This window comes from Larimichthys crocea, chromosome IX (genome assembly GCF_000972845.2).
Source record: "Larimichthys crocea isolate SSNF chromosome IX, L_crocea_2.0, whole genome shotgun sequence".
NCBI lineage: Eukaryota > Metazoa > Chordata > Actinopteri > Sciaenidae > Larimichthys > Larimichthys crocea.
Window position 1 is genome coordinate 11170332 of NC_040019.1, and position 24079 is coordinate 11194410.

Genomic DNA, 24079 nt, shown 5'->3' on the forward strand with positions numbered 1-24079 from the left:
GAAGGGCCAACTTCAAGTAAAATTATGTTGAAATTATATACCCACGCCTAAGATGAAAGCTGTAACCCAGACAGATGGAGGGCCAAGCAACCCCTCTGCATTATTCAGCAAGATCAGGAGAGTTCCTGCTCTGGATGCTAAGTGGCATCCTTGGGAAAAGTTATCTTTGATCTCGGTATAACATCATGTGGATCTGACAATCCCAGAGGGAAACATGTCAAAGACCTTGCTATGTTGCAAGGGCACACAGATCAGAATTCATGCGCACAGACATAGAAGCATATGTAAAAGCACACACACACGCAAACACAAAGCAAGGTCATGGTTCAGCTGCTGATCAGTGAGCATTATGCAAACTGTAGCCTGTGACCTTGGGCACAGGTGTTTGAACCACAGCGTGATCCTAAATTCATAACCTTCAGTTGATGTGAATAAATTAGAATATGCCCCCTTATATACTGTAATGATATATACCGAGCACATACAGTATTTTCATTATGTTTTATTAATACATTAACATAAAAGAAAGAGCTATATAGAGAATAGCCACAAGAGCACTTAGACCACACAGCTGGAAGCAATATATAATGTGCTACAGCCGAGGGTGTTGAGTGCCACTGTTGACAGACTCGTGCTCAGATAGGTTCAGATGCCTGTGAATACACAGAGGGAAATGTAAGCCCACTGCTGAGTTTCACACAACACTTATGGAAGACCTCTCCCAGCTACAATGAGTAAAGTTTTTTCAGACATTTTTTTATTGGGAAATAAAGCGTTACAGTAAATCTCAACAGAGCTGTAAAAATCTGCCTGTTGTTGTTTCTGAAATACTGTCAGGTATGGACTCCTTGGAGATAAAGGGAGATCTTTAGGTGGTGATAAAGAAACAGAGCAGTTCTGCAGATATTTACATTCAGCTCAATCAAGAAGGTGTGTTTAATGCTCACTGGAGCCTTTCTGCAATCAACCATAAAGTACTGCAGGACGCAGAATTATGATTTAAAAATAGTGTAGTGTTACAGCTATGGCTGTAAATATCAATTATTCTCATTATTGTTTAATCTTTCAATAATTTTATCAATTAATTGATTAGTTGTTTGCTCCATAAAATATCAGAAAATGACGTTGATCACCGTAGGTGACGTCTTTAATTGTTTTATTTTGTCCGCAACCCAATGCATAGAGTAAATTGTACTACATTGTATAGAGTAAAATTTATATTTGTAAGATAGAAATGTGTGTTTCTGTTGTTATTTTTCAGCCCCTTACCTTTTGTTTAAGCTGCAGGACGGACATCTTGATCTGGAGGAAATCGTCACACGTGGCTGAGCAAGTTCCAGCATTCATCACATTGTCAGACTTCTCAAAGAGATGCACTGCTGGGAATTTGAAAAAAAAAAATTCTGTGACAAGAGTTCCCAGAAAAAGTTTTGCACAGAAGTAGAAAAAAAAAACATAATCAATGACCTTGTTTACTAAATAGATGGATACTGACAGATTTTGTATGATTTGGGCAAATACTACAAATGGTGATAGAGCAATCCTAATAAAATGAATTTTCATTACTAAACTATTTTTAACTATACTATAACCATTATATTCTAAGGCAATCAATCATTTTCAATCATTTTTCACAGGGCTTGTATGATGACAGTTTGATGGGTTGTTGCCAACTGTGTGAGCTAACTGTTTTTTATGTGATGAGTGACTTATACAGTGCAGGATAACTCTGTAACACTGTCATTTATGAAACCTGAGCGTTGTGGGTCACTTCGAATTCTTGATTTAGACATGACGGTTGTCTAGTAAATGTGTCACAGCCTTGTGGGAGACTAGTGCAGAGCTAATGTCTGACTAATGCCTCTGCTGGAGGTAAATCATTGCAGTATAATTACATATTTGAACACTGATGAAAAGATAGGGGTGTTGAGAAATGTTAGAAAAATGTATTCATGTGTTTTGTTAAACTGTTGCAACTATTGCACCAGCTTTTCAGGAAGCATTGCGTGCCATAGATAGATATGCAAACACATGTTGTGATACCATATTTAGACAATAATATTTCAATAAAGTTTCAAAATCATACTTATCAACTGCTTTAAAAACGTACTGCTGAGAGAACTCGGCAGTCAATCTTGTTCTGAGACAAGTGCTTGTATTGACTCCTTGCTGCAAGTAAAGCTTATTGAAAAGACTCCAGTGACTCTGTCATCGTTTGGTAAAGATTTTTTCAACAAAAAAAAACATTCTTTATTCAGAAACCACGCTGAAATGTTGAAAAGTTTAAGAAATAAAGTTGCACAATCCTGTACAGAGAAAGAACAACATAAAAAGATATCACATCTCCTGGTTTTGTCTCTAACCAGCAGTTACTCTATGAATGCATATATTTTGTGGATGAGTGAAAGTGTCTGGATACTATTTTCCCTACTACGTTACAAAGCAGCATGACACCAAGCAGGGGCATGACTATATGCACCGTAGTTTCTCACTCTCCAGCTTCTCCTGAAATATTATAGGAGGTAATGGAAGATAAACTCATGGGAGGAAGCAGCAAATCTGCAGCCCCTGACTGCTTCATTGGCAACTGAATCTGGGGGAAAAAAAAGACAACTATCGCGGAATCGTGATGCTTTCCTCAAATGCATACAGCAAATCAGAGACAATCAAGGGTCATGGGGGCAGCGGTATGTTTGAGAGACAAAGCTGTTCTGACATTCACAAGGAGCTGGGATGTGTAATGACTACCAGGTGTCTATGTTTGCAGTACTTCCATCTCCTTTTCTCTCTCTCTCTCTCTCACACACACACACACACCAAGTAATATGCGGTCAGCCCCACATCACAGTCAAAGGTGCCCTTGAATAAAGAGAAAACATCTGAGTAAAAATAAATTTCTCACCTCTCTCCCCCTTGGTGCATGTTTTTCCATCTTCTTCCAGGAAATAGCCTTTCTCACATTCACACCTGTAGCTCCCCACAGAATTGACGCAGATCTGAGAGCACACAGTCATGTTTTTGCCTGCACATTCGTCAATGTCTATATGTTGCAGTGACAGGTGGAGACAGACAAGGGACAGCAAGCAAATTAAAGAAAGACAACAACGTTACTCCTTAACATGCAGACACTATCAACTTTCAACCTGCAGAAACTGAAGGTATCTTACACAATCGTACACCGTTAACACCATCCTGACGTAAATTTAGATCGCAGAATGTAAAAATTCATCACATATTCCACATATGACTGTAATGTAATTGACAATTATGATATGCAGTACATACATATACAATACAATTCTCAGCCTTTATCCACTGTATACAGATTGATTCAGATGAAAGAAAACAAGCAGGAAAAGGACACCAAACTAATAATGATGAGTGAATTATGGGGAAGTATATGAAGCACAATTAAACCTCAATTTCCTCATACTCAGTCAGATGCTTCTGCTTAAGGTGGTGACATATGTTTGTTGTAATGTCCCCTTTTGTTGTTTCGGTTGTTCTTACACTACACAACATTTACATGTATCTTTTGTAACCAAACCACTTCCACACTCTGGAAGTTGCTCCCCTTTGTGGAACTAACTTGGAGCGATGTTACCTTCAATTTCAGCCATGCTTGTTGTTGCTGTGCTTAATGGTTGGCAAGTTGGAATATTTACTTATAAATAAAAAGTATAATAATATATGGCACACTCCTAATCTATAGTAAAGAGTGTCTCTAATAGACAGGAAAGGCCAAAATATACTCCTAACATAATTTTTAAAGACAAATAATGTCAATGTGCTAATGTCTCACCTAGACAGTAGGGCTTCTCTCTGTTTCGGTGGCGCTCGCGGTCGTAGCGGTAGCCGGGGTAACAGGTGCACACCACTCGACCAAAATGGTCAGTACACTGTTGCTCACAGGGGGCGCCAGTACACACATCATAGTCTACAGAAATAGATGAGGCATCTCATCAGCATGAACACAAGAAAACACAAGTGGGAATCTCATCAACATCTTGGTTGTTAAACTGTCAGTGAGTTGAGATAAAGTATGTGAAAGGACTAAAGACCTTATGGGACACAATGAGAGGGAAATCCAAAACAATCACAAATACACAAGACAGACATCCAAACAGATTTCCTACCTTCAGGAATACACTGGCCCAGGACAAACTTGAAGCCCTTGCAGCACTTCTTTCTGTAAAATATCAAATTGACATAATTCAAAACGTTTCCATAATGTTTGACATGTAACATTCTGTCTGTTTTTACAATTGTGTCTGTGAATGTGGGAAACATCTTCATGAAGATTAATGTGGCAAAGCTACACGCACACACACTAACTGCTGTCTGCAGGTCTCATTGCTGTGTCTAGCCTGCTGTTTCATGTTTGTTCATGCCTGATGACACTGTATTGAATTTCAGTTAAAAATCCCCCGTCATGTTGACTATGCTGACTCAGTGGCATTTCCTGTTTCTCTTTTTAATTCTTCATTACTGGCCAAATACTGAACTCAATTGATGTTGCAAGGTACGTTCTGCATCTCTGTTGCATTAAAATCTGAAAGGACACGTTAACATGGGTGTTAACCACATGTTAGTACATGGGATGCACGCTCTACTAGATGAAGCTGAAGCTAGTAATAACTGATAAATATTCTTGGGGTAATCTACATCGGTATGTAAGCCAAGAAACTTTAAAGTGTTCAGTTTGACTGGAGAATTATTCAAAACAGGCTGTCATAAGCCAGAAGTGGAGAAAGGGGGCTTTGAAGCAATGAAGGTACATGAAGTGATCTGAGTGGATCACTGGGAAATAGAAGATAATGGGAAGACTAATAGGAATATTTAAATAGTTTTTCAGGTCCAAATGTTTTGTTACATTCTAATTGATTTTCGAAATACATGAATATAACCATATTCATATAACATCACACACGTGTTTAAGACTACAACGGGTCCCGGGGACTCACTACAGTGAGAATTTAAAAAGGAAAGAAGGATACAAGTCAGCAGGAAAGAAACTGAGTTCACAGTGCTGTTGAAAGGTTTTCAAGTTTTTCATTCGAATCCAAACATCCACACTCAGATTGTATTTCAATTTATAAAGACCATGATAAATCGGATCACACTTTATCCAAATGGTTAACAGCTGTGTTTGTAGGTGAGAGAGAAAATAACTTGATGAGATAATGTGAAGCAACAAACTAATGATCTCTCCTTTAACATCTTTCCTGTTGCATTTGTTCTTCCCTCATCTGTGTTTTATTCGCACCATCTCATAACACATTGGTGCAATATTTTTTAATCAGCACAAGTCACATCATCATGAGGTAAAACACTCACACTCAGCTCTGAGGAAAAGTGCTACCAGGTGATAAAAAAAATCTAAATACACCATGAAGTCATGGGAATATAGTGCAGTCACAGGCACTTTGATAATGGAACTGAAAAAGATCATGCTTAACAGCTTTAATTCACGAGTTATGGTGATCAAGGCATTCCTATTGGCCTGTCTGGTAATTTCATGTAATGAGAGCTCTTCTTCCTCCTCAGCGTTCAAACACAATGAAATTATTCATTTATTCTACGCCATTAATCTGTGATCAACCAAGCCTAGAGAAAAGTTTATGCTAGCAGCTCTGTGAGCCTGAGCTATGACAATGTTAACATGGTGATGTTTAGCAAAGGCTGACCATCAAAATCTTGGATTAGAGTGTCATGCATCCTAAAGCTGATGTGATTGGTTTTGCAGGTAAATTAAAGACTTGACCTGATGAGTTCTGGGCTCACCAAAGTTACTGATTCATCCTGAGAGGAACATGAATGTGCGTAACAATTTTCAATGCAATCCATCACTTAAACACATGAACCTCATCATGGTGCAATTGGAAAAGACAGCGGGCAAACAAAGTCAGATTCACCCTCCAGGAACCATGAATCTCTGTGCACAATTTCAATCCATAAAAGAGTTGTGGTGGACCAAGACAGGCCATCCCTAAATCCATGTGGCTAGCGTGACTTAAAGTTCTTGCTCTTTAGGATAATGATGCATGTGATACACAAGGAAATTATTTAAGGAAATGCTGTGGAAAAACAAGAGCAAACTATGTTATCCGAGGACAGTGAAACTGACAGATTTCAGATTAATTTCTGAGATCAGTCTCTTAAATGGCCCATTAGAGACACAGTAATAGGCAACATTTTGAAACCAATGATGCCTTCATTTCAGTTTCTCATCTTATTACATTAAGAGTTTCCATTTGCTACTTCCAATTCTATTTTTAAATCCAATGACCCATCTATGAAAAGGTCGTGCTTTTGCAAGAACATCATCAGAAATATAATCCTAGTCAAACAAAGTAAATCACTGACTCTGCACCACTGCAATCTAATCTATGGTCCACTGTTTTTACAGCCATTTTGATGGGCGCAAGATATACACAGTAGTCAAGTACTTATTCACTCCCACAACTGAATATTTACTACCTAAAGAGGGACCATAATGCACCTGAGGTTTATACTGAAGAACATTAAAAGTCTATCAGTGCTGCAGCTCCTGTGGTTAATCTAGAAGAGGAATAATGACCACTTGGGCCATGTTCAACACATGGCCCGAGGATCCCTGTGTTGTTTGTGAGATTTTTTGTTTGATCTGGTGTTGGTACGTTTCATTAACTGCATGTGTTTATTGTGGTCTTCCATTATGTGATTATACAAAGTTGAGAGTTGTTGATATATTGATATACTGAAATACTGAACCTGATTGACATCCATTGTTGATTTACACAATTAATGATTCATGCACGCACCTGGACACTTTTATTTGAAAGCTACATACAGATAAACTCTTGCTGGAGTCGCTGACTCTTTCTTCAACTTCCTTAATGTTGTTTTCATTATCCACATTCACTACTGGCATTCAACATTTGAACCAGAAAACAGCCAAACACCAGTCTTGTGGTTCCTGTAGTTTTGGATGTGTAGTGACCAAGATGCATTGAGAACCCACCGCTCAGACGAGAGCTGCTTGTGACCGCATTCTTTCAGCAGTGTGTACGCAATTTGTCTTGAGCCACATTGAAGGACTGCCTAATGTAATGCAAATTATTTTGTGTTTGGGCTCTCTTACCTGCCAAAGCAGCAGATGTCTGTGAACACGCTGCCCATTTTAAATGGTTCCAATGCTGAACTAAGAACTGCAATATCCCCACACTCCCTTTAAAAAATAAATAAATTGCGCAATTTTGATCAAATAAAAAGCATTTGTGCCTTATTGTAAACTCTGTGTTAAATGCAATACATTAAGTCGTTTCTTTCTTTGTAAAAAAGCATTGTGTCAGTTTGTCACAGCAAAGTTCCTAAACTCTTATTGAACTATTGAAATTTTGGAACTTTGAAACTAATTATCTGGGCCTTTTTGAAAATTCAGCAGATGTTATACTTTACATTAAGTTACTAAGTTTCTGGGTAAAAAATATTGTGTCTGTTTGTCCTAGTGTGTTGGCTACTACTTATGAGCTGCTGGTTAAAAACTACACTGCATTTGGTCTTTGCAAACAGGAACATGTACACAATCAAAAAAAAAAGAGACGCATGTGTAGACAGATTTAAGGCCATCTGTGAACAAACATACTTATAGTTGTGTACTTGTGATCAGATAACCCAAATGCATGTTAATACCAGGTCTAAACAAGGCATTAGTCTTATTAATAAGCTATTCAGTATGTTTGGAATTTATTTTCTTTGGATTGCTAAAGGTAGTTACTGGAACACCCAACGATTGTTCTAGAAATGTAGGGTGTCTATAAAGCATGTAAATACTGCAAGTTTTTTCTACTGTTGTGGTACTGTAAAATGTTCCAGTGCATGTCAATCTGTGGAAAATTGTTCAATTTGTGCAATTCAATTACATTTCAGCACACGTTGTGGTGTTTGTGAATGGGAGAAGCTTGACTTGGACACTCTGGGAGAGTTGATCTCAGGATGGTTTCTTGTGTGACCCAATATATCATGTAATTTCATGTCAGCTTTGCAAAATAACCACGGTTAGTTGAACAATTATAAGAAAACAAACATCTATGTCCGTCTCCAGAAGATCATGAAGGACAACATCCAATGGAAACAGAATCCATATGTGTGTGTTGAAGTTCATTTTTACTCAACTGTTGCTTTATTAAATTATTCAGAGAAATGCTTATTAGCCCTATGATATAGACAGATACAGGAAATCTTTCCTGCCAAATGCCATCACACTGTATAATAAAAGCTAAAAACTCCGGTCATAATTTACAGTCACTGCACATTTCGCCCTTCTTACCTTGCACAAATCAACACTGCCAATTTGCTGTATATATTTTTGCACAATATATTTTATTTACTATTGCTACTTTGATATTTTATTATGTATAGTATATCTATCTATCTATCTATCTATCTATCTATCTATCTATCTATCTATCTATCTATCTATCTATCTATCTATCTATCTATCTATCTATCTATCTATCTATCTATCTATCCACTCATTATATCATTAAATAAACAAGTCTTAAATTTAAGTGATGTTTGGTTACTTTGCAGATTAAAGCACTTTTAAAACACAATGAGTCTGCCATTTTCCCATTTATACAAATTGATTTAATTTAGAATAGTTGATTTCTTATGTTGTCCCTATGATAACATTTTTATTTTATTTCGACACACAGGCATGAAAACAGCCAGACCAGGAGAGGTAGACACCCGGAACCAAGATGGTAATGATATGACCTGTCTACAAGTTAAAACAACATGCCTTGTAAAGTCTCTGGGTGATGGATATGAAGCTGAAGGCCAATGCACTAAAGCAATAAAATAACCTCAAACCAGCTATGTGATTTATAGTCGGGGGGTGGGAAACCTGTCAGGTCTTTGATATGGAGGGTCTCAAGAGATAAACTGCTGATACATTAAAATAACATTTTCATCACATACCAGATGCTTACCTCTATGTGCTCTAGTTGGAGTTTTCAAAACATCTATGTATATGTATGTATTTATATAATAATATAAGGGAAAATGAATTGTTAGCGATGACATTTGACATTTGTTTTTTAATATCTGGTTTAAAATAGCATTGTCCAGTAACATTTAAACTAATTCACTATAGTCATCATAATATTGCCTGCTTTAGAGATATTTTTGTCAAATGACATGTTGTGGCAATGTTTAAGGTTTCCAGAATAGTAAGTTACTTGAGGTAAAATTGTAATGTTTTCCAATGAAGAGTTCCAAGTTAAGTGTATGAAAAGTGTGACTCCAGCTTCTGCAGGACACTTAAATCGAAAAGGATATAAATCTTTCCAAACAGCTCTGTCTATATTTAAACAACTGTCTGAGTCAATGTCTGGCATTGATTCCCAAAAAGCTATTTAACAGTCCACCTCCAGCTCCTCTCACACTATTTGAACAGCAGAAACAGCTCAGATCGAAATCACCCTCCACAGTGACACACTAGGGGACAGTCAAAGAGCGTGATGTGAGGGTGTCTTTGTTGTTTTAGTATTTAACAGTTTAACTCCTTGCCAAAAAAATTAAGCATGGGTAATCAAATGGTAAACCACGATCATGCTGAGGGATGACGCACAGGCACCTTTCATAACAACAGCTAAGAATACACTCCCATGTAAGTTTGTTAGTTGCTCATGTACATCATGTAAATTAGCAAACAGATTCAAAACACATGTGGATTTCATTCATATTCATGAGAGAGAGAACAAGGGGGGGAAAGATATCCCAAATGTATTCTTGACACTTTTCTACAAGAATATCAATGAGCAGAGTTAGCACTCACATTCCCACACACACACACACATACACACACAGTAAAAGCTTGGTGACTGACATTTAACTTGAGACACACTACATTGTGAGTCCTGCACTTGTTCAGAATGAGCAGGACATTACAGACTGTTTTGCCACCTGTGCCTTTTTCACTTAAAGGTTATTTCATTTTGCCTACTGATCCATATCATTTTACAGGGGCCCCCCATGAAATCTAGACATAGATTAGTCTGACCTCAGTTACCCGGGGTGAACCATAAGCACTCTAATTACCTTATAAACAGTGGACCTCCCCTGAACCAACATGGTGGACCAGCCTGGCCTCACTTTGTCTTGTAGTTTAATAAGTAAGTAAGTTTAAGTAGAAGCACCTATGGTACGAGTCTGTCAAAGTGTACATGGATGAAGAAGATGCATGCACCTCCACATGAGAGGCCCACTTCCCACATTCACATCCCAGCATGGCCTTCTCTCTAACAAGGATAACAATTACATAACTAAAGGGTATCAGTCACACAAACACACAACACACAGCTGTGAGACAACACATGCAGTCTGCTCAATGGAGGCTTATTTGTCCAGCATTGCTGCCAGTGATATACAATAACATATCTGCATTCCACTCAAGAGAAGATTTTGTCAAAGTGGGGAGGACACAGTGAAGCTCGCGCTAATTAGCTTGCTCATTGGGAATGGTATTTAGTCGGGAGACAAGCAACCTAAAGATGCCATCTTGAGTTGTGATTGGCATTTTTCACTTTTCTTCACATACACATACTCATGCAAAAAATGCGTTGATGTCCAAGAGCTGCTGATCTGCTCCTCTATATACAATATTCAGTATCTACAGACTTCATTTGTCTATACTCTACCCTTTACCCACCATGTCTTTTCAAAGATTGCTGTGCTCATGATAATAATCTCTTCTTTCCCACTCTCACCTTGCACATTGTCATTAAAATCTGGCATCCACCTTAGACTAGATCACAGAATGAAGAAGCTGCGCTTTTCCCCAGGAGGATGGCACCATCTACAATGTCATTATTGACGAGACCGTAGTGTCTCCTGGGTTTTAGTCAACTGACTCTTGTGCAAAACCTACAACACAGGCAAAACCCATTCAGTATGTTTGCACAAAACCATCTGTTCATCAGACGTTTTCTCATCAACAATGCCTAAATTCTTTTTTTCAATGTTCAGTCTTTTGTCTAAACTGCAACACTTCCCTCCAGCCTGCAGTTCCTTTAGCTCGTCCAGATGTAGCCTCCTCACTGAATTCTCCCTTCAGAATCCTGGTATTGGCATGCTGGACTACAGCTGTTCATCTTTTCATGCATTCTGCAGATATACTGCAGACTTCTGTACTCTTCACTAGCAAGATCAAGGCTCCACTCACTGTCAGCTCTAAACAGCAGGATCACTTGTTATTCTCTGTTGGACATTTTTAGTCCAGTTCCCTCATACGTCACATGAACTAACGCTGCTGTCAAAAACCCAGAAACAGTTCTGAAGACTCAATAGCTATTTTTCAGTTATCAGTTACAAAATTTGTTTAATCCTTATCTTGAGGAAATCCAGAGCTGAGAATGAGAGTGATTGCCTTGGTTATAAAAAGAATAACAAGCAGTCAGGAAAACACATGATGGGGCAATGATTCAAAGGATAATCACAGGTATAAATGTGGGACAGAGAAGAAGGAGGGAGGAGGAAGGAAAATCTGAATTTGCTGGAATTTGTTTCTGTTAAAGTAAAACAATATATTTCCTCTTCTTTAAGCCAGGCATCAGGCAACACATGTGCTTTAATGTTTGACCCTCACAATTGATTTCCATTTTTATGAGAAAGTTACAGTTCAGCAGCTGCTGATGCTCTTCTGTGTGCTCCAGATACTTATTCAACTGTAAACTATGGTCACTAATCTAAAAGGAATGCATTTCTCCCATGTCCCATGTCCTAGTGTTGGGATTCTAGCAAATATTTCTTGGTTCTCTTAGTCGTTTATAATAGTAAACTGAAAATCCTTTGTACGGTCAGACAAAAACCATAGACAGGGGGTGTCAGTTAGCTCAGTTGGTAGAGCACCCGCCCCATGTACAAAGGCTCAGTCCTGGCCACAGCGGCCCAGGGTGCGAATCCGACCTGTGGCCCTTTGCTGCATGTCATTCCCAATCTCTCTCTCCCCACTGTCATTTTTAAGCTGTTCTGGCCGCTGCGATCTTGGCAGTCCTGCCTCTGCCACCTCCTGGCCAATTTTAAAAAAATCAGGAAAAGATGTGAATTGTCTTTGGACATAAGGTGGGCTGAACGACGTCTGGGTGCTCAAATAAAACACCTTTAAGGGCACCCACCTGTCAATCAAAGCAACCATGTGTAACTTAAATTTAAATTGAACAGGCAACAAGTAATACAGAAAATACCAGACTGTAAACATTTTTGTATTTCTGCTATGAGGTTGCACATTTTAACACTGAGCACTTATGGAGAATAACGTAATATAATGCTGGGATAAACTTAGTTGTGCCTTCTTTATTATGCCTGTAGTCTCTGTATTGGCAGTGTATTCCAAAGAATTATCGTGTATTCAAATGTCACTAAAACACTTCACACTTCACTCCAATCAGATAAAATATGTTTCTCTGACTGATTAATGTTACAGGAGCAAAACATTTGTACGGAACCAAAAATGTCCTTGAAATGTCCCTCTCTTACTTTGGTCATCATGGTCATTGTATGTACTTCTACCTAAATGCAATAAATAAAGAATATCAAGTTACTAATAACCATATATTTAAAGCAGTCATATAATATACCCTTTCAGTCACACACACACACAAAAACATCAAACTCAGGCCTCTTGGTTCTGACTTTGTTGTGGAAAATCACACTATGTCATTTAGAAATAAAACTCCAGTGCGTCAAAATGTGTCCAACTTCTGTAAGCACACACTCGTCTCCATGACAAACAGCAGATAAAGTCAAGAAACACATTAGCCAGTCCAGATCTAGACACAACTGCATTATATTAAGAGGGACACTTACTTCTGCCAGTGACATATCCCAAAAAAACAACTCGGAGGAGAACAGGTTTATAGGAACACATTAAAAAAAAACAAGTACATGGAGTACATCTGCAGAATGCCTGGATACCTCTGTGTTTTCCAAACTTCTAGACTGAAAGAAAAAAAAAACATTCTTGGAAAGGTCATTCATTCTGCTAAAAATACTACTGTAAACACAGAAAAGAAAGGAGTCGGACATCAGGGGTTGTTGCAGTCCATAATTTTCTCTATGCTGGCGGACGTTTAGTGCACAAACATTCCTCTTCCAAATGTGTTGCTGTTACTTCAACTATGCTAGATATGTTGTACTATTTTCAGTAATTACAATATAATTACAGACATTTCTTTGGAGATGTAAAAGGTAAATGATGCTGGAGAAATATCATTTTCCACAAGCTGATATCAGTCTGTTGGAGGAGGGCCATTACAGACAACAGTTGTGGTATTATAACCCCAAAGCACTTAGCAGTATAACTCAGCATAAAGACTAAAGGGACAATTCATAGACTGAGGGGTCCAACAACAACTCAGCTGTTCAAGAGCTTTATCCAAGTACACTAATTTATAAGAAAAGGGTGAAATAGGCTAGTTGTTATTGGCACAATATCTCCACAACACAAATGAAATATGTTAATAGCTAATAGTATCTGGTGCTGTATCAAGATGACACCAGATAGAAGATTTAAGTGCATTAATGACTTTTGGAAAGCACATTGTGTATGTACTTACACCCACACACCTTACAACATAGTTGCACCTTAAGAGTTTCTCCACCAGTTACTATTTGAGGATTCACTTTGAAAAACTGCATTTTAAGCTGCATTAACAGATTTCTGGCCACTGAGGGACTGAAGAACTCTAAGGCATGCTGCCAGACACACAGCCCTGACATCACATTATTAAACTGTTTTGGCTGACATGTTAGAAAACAACAACTTACTATCCAGCAGGCACACAGCAACATTAACCCACTGGAATCCACAACCAATGAGGCAAGTCTCAAAAGAGCTGAACATGTATCTGTCTATTCCACACCATAGATATAGATATAATATCCTAAATATAGTATCTAATTGATTATACAGCCTGGGGAAAGAAATCCTAATGCACATGTAGATGGTAATGTGATAAATGATATGCAGGGAGGAAGCCACAAGCAAAGCAACTGGAAGGAAAATGACATTACAGAGACCTGGTCTTTGGTCCGATTAGGAAACAGTTAGCCTTTTATTTGACAAATATCCCTCTCTTCCATTCAAAATAAATGTCTCCCTGCATTGCTATTTATCTGTATCCAGGGTGAGGGCATATATATGTCTGCCCAGAGAAATAATGGCGCCCCATTTGATCACTAACACGCAACATTAACATAACCTATTGGTTAATGACTGTTTGAACTCGGTGTTCACAGCCCGTGACAGTCGCACAGTTTTGGTACAATACTCCTTGGTGAGACCCCTCATTTTTAAGACAACAAGCAGTCTGGTTTGAAAATTGTGGAAATGCGTCGCTCAATTTAATGTCACTAATTCTAAACTTAATTCTTGCCCTTTTGTTTTCATTTCCTCTCTGGTGACAAAAAGGAAAAAGGAAGGAATGGCAACTGTCAAATAAAAGTAGGAACATATGCTGTCAGAGTGTAGCAACACAACACAGTCACAAGTTAAAGGGAACTGTTGCTGGTAGTGATACAAAAGTCTGTCATTGCGGTTACTATAGACTTAAAATCGTTTAACATTTTGAGAAAAACACTTTAATCCATGAGAGTGGTATCAATCGTTTCATCTCTTTCTACAAAGTGTTTTTTTTCCCAAAAATCCAGAACTATTCCTGTGTTCTGCTCAAAAATACTTAGTGAGGTCCACAACAGTGAGCCAATAACATTAATCAAACAGGAAATGTGTGTTCCTGCTTGCCTGACTAATGGCGTAATAATAATAATTATAAGCCATATAAGGAATGAATTACTGTTATAATACATGGCAACTGAACGTGTGGCTGAAAAGGGTCACTTGCAATAAGGACATTTCTTCTTATTAAACTATTTGCTGTTAGCAGCTACACTGGCCATGCACAGCATCCCCGCTGTGCTGGCATCTGCAAGGTAATCCAACAAAACGGTTGTTTTTTTTCAATGAGACTCACTGCAGGAAAGTGGTGGACAGCTGGAGCTAAAATACTACCAGTCTGCTATGACAGAGGCCGACTGGGCCCGTGCTTCTCTTTCTTGCATTTTCTCAGTGGTGCACCAGGCTCAAGCAAATCTGATTTGACTCTGACCACGGGTTATAAAATGTGAAATAATCCATAATGAAATATGTCTGCTTTTATGTCACATTGTGAGTTGAGAAACTTTTTTTTTCTTATTTAAATATATGAGGACAAGTGCAGAGGTGTGTGTGATGTCTCTGATAGTGACACCTCAGGAAATTATACAGAGCACGGCTGTCTGTGGCCTGTTACAGTAAACCACAATCACTCCTTCCATGTGTTTCTAAGAAAACCACTGTACTGGACACAAGCCAGATATTACCAATCCTCTCTAAACACTGAGGTTGCTGTGAAAGCATGCAACTTCCACTTGGGGGAAATGTTTAAAGAATCTTGAAGGGATTATTAGTAATTGAATGCCTTTGTTATTATTCACAGATTTAACAGCTCATTACGTTAACAGTGTAGAACAATCTGCTACAAAATAAACACTACAATATGAATAGCTGTACTACCCAAATGATACAAAAAAAAAGTAGAAGAAAAATGGATTTTAGGAAAACTGGTCCCTGAAGAACTAGCCTTCTGAAAGGTGAACTAAAATCAACAGTAGTTTATGACAGATTATATGCTTTTTAAAAGGTTTATCTTTCATCCCAATGTAGAAATGTAAGGTTTAAGGTTTAGATGTAAAAAGCAGATGTTCTTGAGACCTTCGAGTAGTTAGAGTCGGTCTACCGTGTCACTACTTCCCTCCTGATGATTTAACAAGAAATGTTTAAAGTACCATGAAAAAGGGCTCTAAATTTTTAAATAGAGCTCTCGATCAATCGACGATCCATTCAAACCACTTGACAATGAGGCTTCAAGTCTTCAAGAAATCAATACAGTTCATTTACTGAACAACTAGAAATGGTTCATGAGCAATCCCACTTGGGAGCCTTAAATGAAGTGTTATAAAGCCACGAGAGGTGACCGGGGCCTACTGATGTTCAGAAAACTGGATGCATATGCTTGTTATATTTCTATTCATGATCTGTTTTTGTCATTTTTGTCAATTTTATGCTCATTCCTGCTTCTTTCTGTTTTAGCCATGCTAGCTGCATGGCTTTAGGCATGGCAACGTCTTTAGACTTTAGACTGAAATATTTCAACAATTATCAGATGGATTGCTATGAAATTTTGTAAAAACATTCATGACATTCCGAGGATGAATCCTGCGGACACTGGTGATTCCCTGGTTTCCTCTAGTGCCACCATCAGGTCAAATGTTTCACACATCCTGTAAAATATCTCACCATCTACTCGAAACATTAAAAAATGAACTAACATGATCAATAGAACGCAAAGAGGTAACAGCCATTACAGAAACGTCTAGGACAGTGGTTCTTAACCTGGGTTCGATCGAACCCTAGGGGTTCGGTGAGTCGGTCTCAGGGGTTCGGTGGAGCCTCCGCCCTGGAATTTTTTATACCATTTGTTACAACATATCTTTGTGAGCAATCGTTTTCGAGGATGCAGGACATAAAAACTAAGAAAAGGAACAGACTTTGCTGTGAAAATGACATGAGGCTGGCACTTGCTAAGGTGAAGCCACGCATATCTGAACTGGTCTCTCAAAGGCAACAGCAGAAGTCACACTGAGGTAAGTTGTTGTGAGTTCATGCACTGTGTTGGTTTTGTTATTTGAACAAGGTGATGTTAATGCACGGTTCATTTTGTGCACCAGTAAAAAAATCATATTTTATTTTTTACTAAAGAAGGGTTCGGTGAATGAGCATATGAAACTGGTGGGGTTCGGTACCTCCAACAAGGTTAAGAACCACCGGTCTAGGAGTTGTGTTTCAGGGATATCTACTGAAATTAGCATGCTACCTGACTAGCTTTGCCCCATACTTTGTTATACCACTTGTGCATTGAGATGCAAGTGTGAGTCACTGTAGCGCTTAGTCTGCCCTCAGTCCAACATAAGGGCAAAAAAGTGAAGAAGCATTTTGAGCGGAGTGACAGAGCTGCTGCCTCAGCAGCAGGGGGGAGCTGTAGTGAAGAGTCCTGGAGGCAGAGCCAGAGCTTTTTGATGAATTAACACCCAGAGTCACACAGATTTCTGCTCTGATCCGGAGCCTTTTGCTGGCAGGAGGACAGCTCAGAGTTTACTTTTTAAACTTTTGGGATTAGTTGAAATATTATTATTACTGTTAAAAAAAATATCTTCACTCTTACTCTGTGACTTTATCTTTACACAGAGACTGAACAAGAAAGGAGATTTTTTTGTAGAAAAGTGTAAGAAGTGCAGAAAACATGTGTGCTCCAGCTATCCAGTTGTATTTTATGGATATGGATCAGTTAGCATAGTCCTGATCGTTTAAGCTCCGTTCAGAAAAAAGACAGCAAAGGCACAAAATACAAAATATGGACGTCATATCCATGCCACGCCACCCAAAGGTTTTGAAAGAGCCATCATGAGAGGGTCAGAGTGTGATGGCTCTGGTCGTCACCATCTTGGTAATCCTGCCCCTGCTCTTGCTTCACTTCACAGCTATGGAGGTTGCTGCTCAGTGGACAGACCTGACAGAGCATGATGGCGAATTGCCACCATGATATATGATATGGGTTACACTATGATATATTTTGGCATCCTTTTTATTTGTATATTGCAATAAAAACACAGAAAATCAGTTTATTTTGGGTTCCTGCCACTGTAATGTTGGTAAGTGGGTTCAGTGGTTGTAACTACTTGGCACCGCTGTTATGAGAGTTTTGAAAGAGACATTGCAAAGTCCACTGCATCAAGGGTTGGTGGAGGTCAAACACTGCCCCTCGCTTTCTTCAGAGCATGTGGCCAGAAAATACATTTTGCTTCTTTAAACTGCCTGAAAAACAAATACCATTTTCATCAGCGTCTGCTAGCGAATGGTAGCATGCTGACACACTAAATTAAGATGATGAACATGGGAAATATTATTCTGCTCAACATCAGCATGTTAGAATTGTCACTGTGAGCATGTTATCATGCTGACATTAGCATTTTAGTGAAAGCACTGCTGTTCTAAGCCTTACAGAGCTGCAAGCATGGCTGTATACTCGTTGTCTTGTTCTGTTTTGCTTTGTTTTGTTTGCTGTTTGTGGAGCGTTGTTAATAAGTGACTCAAAGTTGTAATCAAAGTGATCAGATTTAAATGTAGGATATCTGATATAAGCCTTGTCCTGTAGTTGTGTCATGACAAGAGCCCAACATGTCTACATAGTTACTGTATTATATTACTTCTTTTATTCGTTTCATATGGTCCTTTTGACAAGTGTGTAATGTGACTATGTGCTATTTGACATATTAGTCCACTTGGGCTTTGTGGTTTTCATGTGTTTTTTTTTTAGTATTGAAATTTAAGATGCTGTCAAGGGACTACACTGGCCAACTCAAATTATAATTTGTATGCGTTTCCATACAAATTAAACAAATCCGTCCATCTCAGTAATTTAAGCAGAATGGCAAGATTTAGCTCTACAACCGCTGTATAACATGGTCTTCACATGTGGACAAACACACTGGAGATTGTGGTGAATATCGTCAAACTGAATTACAACCGACTCACAAATATTGAAATTCTGCAGCATACAAGCAAAATTTCTCAATGGAGGGGCCAACATGTGTGCCAAACATGAAGCCCTTTTTTTCCAAAAGGTGTTATTAAAATTGAATGCTGCAGCTGTTTACAATTTAACATGACCGGTATACGGCGGTGTACTTACAAGCGAACATTTCCTGTGGCTAGCTGCTGTCCTTCAGGTCCAATAAATTAGCAGCTTATTCTTTTCACTAATGGGAGAATACATTAAAGCTTCAAGTGGCTCAATGATGAATAACAATAAGCTATGAAAAGGAATGCACACCCAGTTTAAAACACACACCCAATTGCTTTCAATTAGCTGATTAACATGTCAAGAACTTCCTGTTTCACAGTAGTGGGTGTACATATACTTGTTTTAATGCAAAGTGCTGTTATATAATTATCTTACGTGTTTACTACATCTTAAGCACAGTCATAGATCTACAGAGCAGAGCCATGGACCTCCATATCACCACATCTCAAAACCACAGCACGACCAAAGCGTGACCACACTTCAGTTCTCCATGGAAAGACACAGATGAGTGACTGAGCATCAGGCAAAAACGACACGAGTGGGATTTTAAGAAAACAAAATATCAGGAAAAAATGTTGATATATGTATTGGAGAAGGAAAAATGCCTGTGATCCAAAAATGTTAAGTTGAACGTGAAACAGACCACACAAGTTCGCAAAGATCTCAGCAAAGATCACCAAACCATCAAATAAATCTTATGAATAATTTAATTTACAATCAACTAGCACTTAGCATGTCTTTAAAACTGACGTTTAAGGTCAGAACATGCAGAGAATATCAAAATATTTCATGATATGGCCACAACCAATCATTCATTAATTAATTAACCAATTAATTAACCAAGTGGATGTCCTGTGGTTAGAGATTTGATTTATGGTAATTTCTTTAGTCCTCATACCTTTGAAGATGTGGAGGCTTTGTCAGAGGCAGAACATCCATTTCCACTCACACCCTGACCTCCACATACTGTTTTAACTACTGTATACGGCCAAAGTGTCCGTGCTCTGGGAAATAGGTCAAACTCATCCAAACAACCGTATTTTGATAAAACAACTCTAGGCTTTAGAGGATATTATGAAGCAAGAATTCTGAAAGTCATGGCCTTTCCAGTAAAGTCATGGTTTTCATTAAAGTCTTCTTTCAAATGAAAACAGATGGTAAAATGCATTTAAGGAACCAAATCAGAGTACGCTTTGTCTTAATAATGAAAGTGTTTCAATAAATCTGATTATAATTTTAATAAGTTTCTAATTATTCAAAGAATTTAAGTAAGTGAGACATTTCCAGATGTGGGACCATATTTGTTAAAATGCTGAATAGTTTTTTCTTTACTTGCAATTTTCATTAAAAGAAAAAAAACTTTAGTGTACCAAATACTTAAAGGAAAGTGAGAGGATGTTTGCTGCCGCTTGCGCCCTATATCCGTCACTAAGGAATGCTCCTTAATACTAACAAGTCCTCCCCTGCTCTAACTATGATAACTTACACTGCGCTCTGTCTTTTCAGTGCTTTTAAGGAAATTCATCCTTTACTTATAGGGCAAGAACTATAATTTAATTGTTGACAAGACTGTGCCTATTCAACTCCTTTAAATCTCATCTAAAACAATAAAGATGTGCTGTTAAAATGTTTTGTAAAATGTCACCCCCTACGGGAGCAAAAATGAATGACAATTCTAAATCAAATTTGAAAAACCTCAGTTCAACTCTGACTGTAAGAACATCAAACGGCATGCTTAAATATTAATGACAGGACCTGCAGAAATGACTCATGACCAGTTGGCTCATCTTCTGTAACAATGTTCAAAATGTGTTGCAACACAATTAAAGTGACACACAATAATGGCCGCCTCTGGGGCGTATGTGCTATGAATTATTAAGATCAGTAGAAATAAAGATTTCTATGGGACAGAAAAAACAAACTAAAGTTGCCAGTAATAGATGTCGGAATCCAGGCATTTGCGCAAAAACAAGTGACAATCGTAAATAAAGTTGATGTACGAAAACAATCCCTGTCTTCTGTTAAGTAACTCTATTCTCTCTACTGATGTTCTTGCGCTTTTCATTTTCTGTGTAAAGTACTTTGGAAGTTCTTTGCAACATCTTTTTTACAACAGTAACATAAATTACACAAAGCCCTTGAGCGTGATGTCAGTACAAAGCCTAAACCACAGCAACTCAGATTTATAATTTCTTCACAATCATTAGGCGGAACTTTTTATAACGCTTGAAGCAGCACAGGAACAAACATGTAGGTTTATCTTCTTAACTCAGTTTAAAAGAAGCAGAGAAAAGCACGAACAAAGGCTTTTTCTGAATAATGGTGTATTTCAAATAAGTCCTATAGGCCCAGAACTGCACATGCAGGTGCAAATAATCCCACCTGTGCAGGGTATTTACTAAAGTGGGGCACGTACATGAGGACACAGGCAAATAATCAATCAAGTGTGAATGAGCAAAAATAACCAAACAATCAAGTAATGCACACAATAACCTGATTGTCACAATCTCCCCTGTAGGCAAGAACTGGCACATATAAAATCCTTTCCTGTGTACAGAAGTATTGTTATTGAAAACCTGACTAGTGGGTTTAAAGACGTGCTTTATAAGCTCATCAACAATGAAGTTAACCTAAGCCAAACACCCCGTAAGAAAAGCCTCTGACTGACCTACTAGTGGACAAGGCGATATCTATTCGCAACGGGAGGTGAAAGCATTGTGCTCTCTTCAATCAAATGCCAGGATCAGGGAGTGATTACTACCAGTTCCAGAAGTTTAATAGCAGAGAGCCACTTACCTGAAATGACACTCAAAATATCCCTTACAAATGGAAAAGCTCTGTCTACACCTGTTTGTCGACTAAATTGCTGAAACTGTCCTTTGTGGTTAAATGGGGCTTTATGGGCTCCAGCTATAGGGCTCTCATTTGGCCTGAAAACACAGAACACATAGGTCATGGGATGAACTGATCTGAACCTCATTCATTCATCTATGCTGGAAAAAGGATGCCGTCCTCCAATGAATGCTTCAGCAGGTGTCCTAAAACTAACATATGTTTACGTTCAAGTGACAAATTCCTCTAGCTTTGCCCCTGCAGATCGCTGTTTGTTTCCCATTTCATACGAACAGTCAATGGTGGTTTCTTTCCTCGATTTTGAACTGAAGTGGTTATTTTTGTAACCTAACCTTAGTGAAGTTAACCCAAACCATGCTATTCCCCTGGTTCTAACCAGGTTGGTGCCTAAAATAAACCAAACCCCAACAACAGCATTATTAAAATAGATTTATTTTTCTAACAGGCAGTTTTGGAAGGAAAAAACAGATGCTGTTGTCCTGCCAATAAGGGTGTCAGAGCAGAAAACTCCTATCGGTTATTATAAGAATTTCATTATATTTTAAAATCAGACAGACTCAGATCATTAGCTTAATCTGACAGCTGATCTTCTCCTCCTTGGCTTTAGTGTTGAACTGTGTGGGAGCTGTCAACGAACACCAAATGTTCATGTCAACTCCTTCAATCTACAGTACAGACTCAATAATACAGCCATCCACTTCAGTTAACAGGCTACATATCCTCTTTCTGAATATTGATAGAAAACAGATGTTGATGTCTGACAGGATGTTGTGTGTCATTTCAGGTATTGGGTTTATGAAGAATTATGGGATATCAGACCACAGTCTTACAGCTGTGTCAGTAATTCAGCGCACATATTCAGCAGTTTGTAAAAGCCTTTCATTAACCTTATAAAATAAATTCTTACTTTTCTCTACTTTTCTCTTATTACTCAGTATTCAGGATTAAAATGTAGGGAAACAGCGCCAGGTACCGTAAATCATTCCAGGCATTTTTGATTGGCATGATTTTTCAACAGTGTTATCTGATTCTGCATCTCCTGAGGTTAATTCCGGTAAACTCTGTTTCACTCAAAGGACTGTTGAGAAACAGCTTGGACTTATTCCATGCTCCTTCCTGAGTCAACTTATTTACTTTATCATGATGCATTTCTGTCTTTCCAATTGCTGAACTAGAATAGCCTTTAATAAAAAAATATACTATGTGGTTTAAACCAAACCTAAAAATGTTTTGCTAGGAATCTGGAAGTGGTTTCTATAAATCAAAAATATGCCAGTCTCTGGGTTTTTGGAAACCTTTAACTGGAAACCACTAGAACATTGTTTACAGCAGAACAACAGCTACAGCAAGTGTATTATTGCTTTTCTGTTTCGCATTAATGCTACCTTCCAGAATCTTTTCACATGAACTGTGCTGCTGTGTTTTTTTTTCTGTAGAAACAAGAAGACAAGACTTGACAAGTATACTTGTAAACTCTACTAACTGGTTCTCTGACGCATATCCAGTAGCACACATGAGGTGAGTGATAATTGCATTTGTAAGTAATAAAACACACATCTTTAGAGGATGTCTGAGCGGAATCATTTGAAATTGCCTAATATTTTCCAACTCTCTCGTGCAGTCATCAGTTTCCTGCAGAGGGCTTTCGTTCTTTCATTCAATAATCAATTGAATAATTGTACCAAATCAGTCTATGTGTAATTTTACCTAGAACTTCGAGCAGACATTAAAAAAAATGTTGGAAACTTTAAGCTTGACATCTATTTAAAAGACTCGGACCTATTAAATAATTACTTCACAATAGTGGTTGTGTGCCCATGAGTGTGCGTTGAGTGTTTAGTAACATTATGATATAGGGGCTTTCCTGGGTAACATTTTTCCATCAAGAACTTCTCCTGAAAGATGTGACTCGTGTTGTTGATAAATTTAGACTTTTCACTGCAGAACATTTAGCCTTGTAATTGTATCAGAAATAGAATAGCCACAATATATCCTTCATGGAGCTATGATCACTGGAGAGATGACAATATGGCAACAAAAAACTCCCAAGTGAATTTCCTGCGTTGAAAGCTATTTGAATTGGGAGAGGGAACCAAAGTCCAACTGAGAGGATTATTCCAAGGTGCAGAATACATTTATATTTGATGTGAAAACCAGACTTGAAAACTAAGGAAACAAGAGAGGCTTAAAGCTTTGTCGCCAAATTGAATTATCAGACTGAATAATTTCTCTGGAACTGAACATTACCCCCACTGTGGTTGATTTTACATGACAATAGAAATCAATTACTCATTTTGCGGTCAGTGGAAAATCTAGCAAATTCCCTTTGGCAAATTTCTGGGCCACATGATTCACCACAATACAATGGTAAAAAGGACTATTTAAAGATGTAAGATACAAGACAGACTTCCATTTCATTCGAATGAACTGATGTCGACATTTACGGGACATAAACAATGCCGTTTGGATCAGCCAAGTGCATGAGAAGTATCATGGCTATC

The 24079-nt window shown here is 38.2% G+C and overlaps 1 protein-coding gene across 2 annotated transcripts in view; it reads right to left on the reverse strand.

The window, feature by feature from the left end:
• Positions 1-24079, reverse strand: part of ccbe1 (collagen and calcium binding EGF domains 1) — a 36158-nt gene that overhangs the window by 6357 nt on the left and 5722 nt on the right. The window contains exons 3-6 of one of the 2 annotated variants that reach the window (XM_010742408.3): positions 4137-4189; positions 3803-3937; positions 2903-3040; positions 1270-1376 (exon numbers count right to left, since the gene is read on the reverse strand). In XM_010742408.3, coding sequence (XP_010740710.2) covers positions 1270-1376; positions 2903-3040; positions 3803-3937; positions 4137-4189 — 433 coding nt within the window. Of the gene's footprint in view, positions 1-1269; positions 1380-2902; positions 3041-3802; positions 3938-4136; positions 4190-24079 lie in introns of both variants that reach the window. The other variant, XM_027282284.1, reaches the window with a different exon arrangement.